Genomic DNA, 6,990 nt, shown 5'->3' on the forward strand with positions numbered 1-6,990 from the left:
TAAAATAATTTTCATGAAATCACGCGCATGTACGTGCGCTGCCATCTGATTGGCTAAAACTTTAAATGCCTATAACTCCCTTTGTTCTCAGCCAAATAGGATGGGATTTAGAACATAGATAGTCTTAATGGACCCCTACAAGAGGGTATGGTCAACATACACATGTATGCACGTGCAATATGTATAAATACAAACGCACTTGATTTCGCGTATTTTCGAATACTTTTTGAACATCTTGATATTAAGTACATTTAACTAAATTAATAGTGTAGATACAATGATATGGTCATTCCGCATATGCATGCAAGTGTGCGCACGTGCAATGCAAAAATTTGCTATATACTTGGTATACTTTAGGAAGAACATTGTTTAAGTTTAAGATGCATAGAGTTTAGTTTATTTGATGAAGCTTAGAGGGAATGATCGAGGCACCAAAATGAAGTTGGGGAGCGTTTGGGGAACATCTGTAACGGTTCCCGTTACAATTAGCACTAGTTTTTAATGTGATGCAGTTGATGAACAAACTCATCTTCAGTTCTATAAATAAAAATCATAAAAATCAAAATTCAAAGTTTGCCCAGACTCGAAAATCCTATTTCGGGGGGGGGGGGGGCCCGGGGGTTAGTGGCCAACTTTTTCAAAGCCAACTTACTATCACTTCCAATTTTCCCCTACAATCCTTGATATCACTATATTATAGTAAAAAGGGGGGGGCAACCATCCTTTCAATGAACATTTACCATAGTAAAGGTTGGGGGAAAAAGTGGGGGGGGGGGGGAAGCCCCCCAAAAAAAGCCCCCCTGTTGCTACGTCCCTGGTGCTGTGTTATGCACAGTAATCAAATACCACTGATGTAGATTTAATGCCAATCAGTTCTACCGCCCGTAAAAACTATGAAGTTATGTTTTTCAACGGTGAAAGAAGTTAGCTGGCACAGATGCTCCCTACCCCCCGTTACAATATGGACCCATTTTTCTCATAAATTTCATTTGCTTGATACCCCGGTATATTTGAGATTAAATTTAAAATCATAAATTCGAAAACTTGCATGAAAAGAGAAGTCAGAAAGTCGGAAAAGCCCTAGGGTCTCTTGGGGTCAGCAGGTGTCTTAGTGGCTGTTCTCAGCGTGGTTAAGGACTCAAAGATTATGATCCGCCTCAAGATTTTCCTCCTGTTTACGACATTGAGTAATTGGCCGTTCTGTCTCTATTTTAATATCAGTTTAAAAAGAATTCGTTTCAAGGTTAAAAAAGCGAAATTAACTGTTATATGTTTGAAAAGTTTTGTTGATCTTAGAGCATAATGAGTCGATAGTCGCAAATCCGGATATTGGTTAACACACGAACTGCTTTTCGGCAAATTTTGACAAGTCACCAACTGCGATGGATGTTGGTGAAGTAAGGGTGGCAGAAGATGCCGATTTTAACAGACTTAAAAGTTTATGTGACGAAACTGAGGGATGGAAACAAGAATACAACAAAAATAACGTAAAAGTGTGGACTAAAAACAACGATAAATCGGATTTTAAGGTGGTGAAAGTAAGTACCTCATCGATTGGAACCGTATCTGTTGATCTGTCAGCTGTTTATTTATAGATATGCACAAAAACTACAGATAAATAGCAAGTCCTTTTAGTTGGTACTGGGGTCGTAATTTGTAAATATCTAATATATTATCTATGTTTTTTTTACATATCAATCGTTAATATTTTTTGACCAAATACCCAAACAACCAGTATAATAGTCTCCAAGAACCCACTCTACCTATTTAAAAAGAGGATGTCCTCTCCTGCCATTCCTTGGGGTCATAAACAAATATATATATTGACGGGTGGTTGGCCACATTTCATTGCCCATTGCTAAATAGCTCACCACTTGGCCACAGGTGAACCTGTGTAGTTTTCAGAGAGCCATGTTTATATCCAATGTTGGAACCCACAGTTGTCTTATTTTTTCTTCTCTGGATGTAAGAGAAAAGAGATTCACACATTGCCTATATACTTTTCGAATAATGGTTAACCCCCTTCTTCCATTCATCAACAGTCCTGCATTTACCAAACTAAACATGCTAAAGGGAAATGAATGTCATATAAATAATGACTTCCTTAAGCATTTGACATTTTGGAATATAAATTACCTGAAGTATTTGTTGTAACTTGTAGAAATTATCCACTTATTTTTGCGTTGAAGGAAATGTAAACTTAATTTTTCATACTATTATTTAAGGTGAGAACAGTCTTTGAAGATGTTAAACCAGAAGTATTATATGACGTGCTACACGATCCAGAATACAGAAAAACTTGGGACCATGCAATGCTGGAAGGCTATGAAATTTGTGTGATAAACCCAAACAATGACATTGGTTACTATGCAGGTGTGTTCTAGACTCCCAAATTATATGCATTTTTTATAGAAAAAGAAATTAATATGTAGATCACAAAATCCAGCACATTTTTTTCCCGAAAGGTATTTATTTTATTTTTTTGGGTATTAATTTTTTTCACAGTATACACTGTATCAGTAATGCAGAACTTAGTTAAATTTAGTGTTAAGCTTTGTGTTCAATATTAACACTGATATTAAAACTCTTTTAAATTTGTAGTAAAGTGCCCTCCTCCTCTAAAGAATCGAGATTTTGTCACTCAGCGATCATGGTTAGATCTAGGCCCAGAAAAATGTATAGTCAACCATTCTGTAAATCACAAGGTAAAAACTTGTGTTTTTTTTTATTGTAATAGCAAATGTCATTTCATTCACCATGTACTTGTACCATCGATCACATTTTAGTTTGATATGAACGTATCTTATAAATAACTTAAACATTTTTTGGTACAGAAAATACATTTATGTGAACTAAGCTAGGTGCAATACTTTATCAGTGTTTATGATAATTTGTGAATATAAACTATTTTTTGTCACAGAAAATGCCAATAAGAAAAGGTTTTATACGAGGTGTATCATATGTTACTGGGTATCTTGTACGACAACAGGGACCGAAGAAATGTCAGTTTACATATGTATCTCAGTCAGATCCTAGAGGTAAGCTGCTCGTTAAACTAATGAGGCATATAATGTATTCAAAAACCTATAGGTGAATGATCTTTCATTATATAATATTGTTTAGTAATAAACATGAATTATTTATTGCAAGGAAAGAGTGCTTCTGTTGTATGCTTTAGATTCCCCTTTAAAAAGATACACTTTATGACTTTTAAGATAACAGTACTGACAGCAAAATTGTTATAATTTTTTTCTCTTAATTAGGAAAACTTCCAGTCTGGGTTGTGAACAAAGGCACACAATATTTTGCTCCGAAGGTAATTTAGTTAATATATTTTTCTTCCATTGATATACAGAGGATTATTCATGATGAATATTTCTCATTTACTTGATTTATTTAATTTTAAAATTTTAGATAATATCAAAGATTTACAAAGCCTGTCAGAATTATGAGTCCTGGAAGTCTAAGCATAACCCTGGTCATAAACCATGGCTGTACCCGGAACAAATGTCACTACCTCGACTAGATATGAATGACATTGGTGCTGAGTGCGAATTCACATCCAACGAGTCATTAGATGAAAGCAATGTAAAAGAAGAGGATTTAGACAAAGATTATGAAGACAAGATATTCCGTAGTTAATATTGCTGTTAAGTTTGTCAGGGAGATGTTTAAAAAATTATCAGGTGAAAATTGAAAAGTTAAATGTTTTATTGAAATGCACTTCATGCACTTTTATGCAGTGATGAAAGATAGGTATACAGTCAATGCATACCATTCATGCCATTTATTTTTTATTTGTAAAATATCTTCCATGTAAAGTCAGAACATTGCCAAAATCGGTAACTTATTTATTTATTTGTTTGTGTTTTGACAATTTTTTCACTGCATTACCAGGCCTTAATGCCATAAAAATGTACCTGGAGCGGAATGGCTGTATTACACAGAGGTTGTAATTTAAGAATATGAATTATGATTAAAATAGTTATTTATATATTTATTTACAATTTAGCTTGCTAAAAGTATATTTAAAAAAAACTGAGATCTTTTTATATACTGTTTATTGATGCTATATCTTTATTAATGACATTTTATTTGACATAAACTTTAAGGAAAAAAACTCTTTTTAGAGTTGGAGGTTGTTTTTGTTCTGTCATCCAATATCTGACATTTCTGCTTAGCTTAAGTAATGCACAGTATATGGTGTTTGTGTCCTCAAATTACACTCTAAGGTTCAATAACCTTTTTAAATAAGTAAATTTAGTATAGTGTATATGGTTAGTGATATTTTAGGGGTGTCAAGAAGTTTATAAGAAATTTATTACTTGCACCATGATCTGAAAATCCACAGATGTCTCGCTTGTCTCTCAACCTAACTGACACAACTCAGAAATATGTTGTTATTAACAATTATTGTATTGTATTTGTTTGTACAGTGTATAAATGTGCCAAAAAAGTGAACTTTTCAAAGTATCTCTGAAAATTTTTAAGCTTCAGTGTCTCTCAGTGTTGCTGACATTCCAGTAATTCTTTTTAAAACATCAAATAAGTATTTTTCTGATTCTTATTCATGCAATCTGTCTCTTGTGAAATGATGATAGTGCTTTGTATGAGTGGGTTGGAAGAGGAAAAATGTTATAATTTATGTATTATTTTTTTTCTGCATGTCCAACAGTACTGTTTAAGGCCCAGAGTTGGAATTGCAATGCTTTTGCTCGGTTAGATTTTTGCTTTTTTATTTCTTCTTTATTTTATTTTTCATGGATGGGCATTATTTTTTTGTGTTCTTTGTAAGTTATTTATAATGTGACTTTAGAAACTGAGAAGTTTATGTATTGCTGCTATTGTAGTATAATTATCTCTTCAGTTGGAAATTTCTAAAAAGAATTTGTATCCTCTCAAATGCACAGCAAGCTTAAAGGATATAATTGTAACAAATACTTGTATTTGAAAAGATAGATATTCAGCTAATGATATGTTTTTTTTCTTTAGCTGATTATTTTCCATTCCAAAACTATAAAATACTTATATTTTAAAGTTTTGGAATAGAAAATATTCAGATTAAGAAAAAAATATTATGAACTTGTTTAAGCTTGCTGATTAGAAAACATTGCAATTTAGTGTCTGTGTTAAATTCTATTCTTGGGGTGCTCTGCCTTGTAAGTGTGAGATTATTGTAAATTGTGACATATCAGTCAATGCTTTCTTCTGAATGGAAAATTTGGTGCTTCAGTCCATAATATGCATAATATTAGATATGATAATGAAAAGCAAGATAGGGCCGACATACTATAATGCAGGACTGCCATGTATTCACACTAGTCCCTTGAGAGCCAATTTCTCTTCTGGTCTAGTGACTAGGATAATAATTTTTGCCATTTCAGATTTTCACCATAATCATACATGAAATGTTTGAAAGAAAAGCTTATTTCCAAATAATTCAAAAACAGGAGAAAAAAATAACGAAGTACATCTTGAGCACAATATCTATTGAAATGGGCTTGTAGATCTTACTATTTCATATTTTATACCATCGAGGCCTTAATTTTATGTAATTATTTCATGTGTGATTTTTGAAGGATATTTATTGTTTATTTATTTTACAAATATTATGTTTTACTTTAATTTAAGTTATGAGTTATAAATGAAAGTGTTCATTAATCAGATATCAGCAACACAGATAAATTCAAACATATTAATCTTTTTATCATCACTAAGAAACTAAATATTGTTAAGATTGTAAAAAGACATTCCAGTACTGATACTTGAGACTAAAACTTCAATTTTTTTCCTTTGTGTTCATTATTGATTTTCATGAAATATTTACTCTATACCTCTCTGTTGATAAAGTGTTCTCAAATCTGTGGACCAGATTATTATTGTATGAAGTTATATTTTTTCTCTTTTTATTACTAGTTGAAATTTGATGTAAGAACTAATAAAGAACATCATTAGAAATACATCTGTTTCTTTGTTTCCTAGATCAATTGTTTACAGTAATTAAAGAAGTAAGGAATTGAAAGTTACGGTACATGTACATAATCATCAATGTTTTACTTGATTATGCAAATATTTGCAACCTTAAGCAATTTTAACAAGGTTTTATAAGTGCATAGCTAGGATATGAAAGGAGGGTGTAGGGGATGGAATATTTTTCTTGACATCCACTGATATTGAAGGAGTTGCAGGATAATCTTCTGCTAAAAACAATAAACTTAACATACATTTACTCGAGCATGTCATCATTTGAACGATTTTTTTAATGAGTCAAGTATTGATAAACTAGTTGACGAAACAAAAATATCGAGAGTCTTGATTAAAGTCAACATTTCGTAAGTTCTATAGTCGATACAATGTTAGGCCATTACTTACACACTGAATTCCCAATGGATATTTACGTTTTTTGTTCCCATTCATGACAAGGACCTCGTGGCGGATGTGACCGGTCGACAGGGAATGCTTACTCCTCCATGGAGCCTGATCACATCTCTAATTTTTAAGAAGCGGGAAATTGCTCTGCTTCTCCTCGTAATTTCATTAGATATCACCCAAAACAGCAAGCTTATTTAAGGAAAAACAAAACTGAGCTGCTCTGGAAACATAACCGTCACAAAATGTGCCAATTTAAAAAAGTCTAAATATTCGACACATTTCCTTTTTTAATTTTAATTATCGGCGATTTATTTGATATTTAGGAGAAACTTTTACTGGACACTTTGCTCATTTTAAATGTCAATGGATATCAGAAAAAATTTAAACAAGAAGTTTTACAGTCTTATAAGAACATCTATGATATTTCTTGCAGCTACAGTAACACAAACTTATCGCTGTTATGGACGATGAACCTGAGAAAGGTGAACATAGTTTCAAGTTACTAAACATGTCTTTACATTGAAACTTGTTCCGTATGTTTAGCAGAGAAATATGAAGAATTTGATGTAGTGACACATTATTGGCGTTTATCCCCCAAAACTTTATTTTTGATCTGGT

At 32.4% G+C, this 6,990-nt stretch overlaps 1 protein-coding gene across 1 annotated transcript; it reads left to right on the forward strand.

The window, feature by feature from the left end:
- Positions 1–1,354: 1,354 nt before the first annotated feature.
- LOC134247245 (START domain-containing protein 10-like) lies at positions 1,355–5,002 on the forward strand. The gene is made up of 6 exons (XM_062729610.1): positions 1,355–1,538; positions 2,226–2,373; positions 2,602–2,705; positions 2,921–3,038; positions 3,264–3,316; positions 3,415–5,002. The coding sequence occupies exons 1-6, from the start codon at positions 1,383–1,385 to the stop codon at positions 3,640–3,642; spliced, it is 807 nt and encodes a 268-aa protein (XP_062585594.1). The 5' UTR covers positions 1,355–1,382; the 3' UTR covers positions 3,643–5,002.
- Positions 5,003–6,990: the final 1,988 nt, after the last annotated feature.

The sequence above is a fragment of the Saccostrea cucullata genome, unplaced genomic scaffold (assembly GCF_032062105.1).
Source record: "Saccostrea cucullata isolate Sc308-1 unplaced genomic scaffold, CSIRO_AGI_Scuc_v1 ctg38, whole genome shotgun sequence".
In the NCBI taxonomy this organism is placed as follows: domain Eukaryota; kingdom Metazoa; phylum Mollusca; class Bivalvia; order Ostreida; family Ostreidae; genus Saccostrea; species Saccostrea cuccullata.

What these genes read in the sequence shown, in the direction of transcription:
- LOC134247245 (XM_062729610.1), top strand. Translation starts at nt 1,383, where the DNA reads ATGGATGTTGGTGAAGTAAGGGTGGCAGAAGATGCCGATTTTAACAGA. An exon ending in ATCTCAGTCAGATCCTAGAG is followed by an intron (nt 3,039 to 3,263) that starts GTAAGCTGCTCG and finishes TCTCTTAATTAG; the next exon opens with GAAAACTTCCAGTCTGGGTT. An exon ending in CACAATATTTTGCTCCGAAG is followed by an intron (nt 3,317 to 3,414) that starts GTAATTTAGTTA and finishes TTAAAATTTTAG; the next exon opens with ATAATATCAAAGATTTACAA.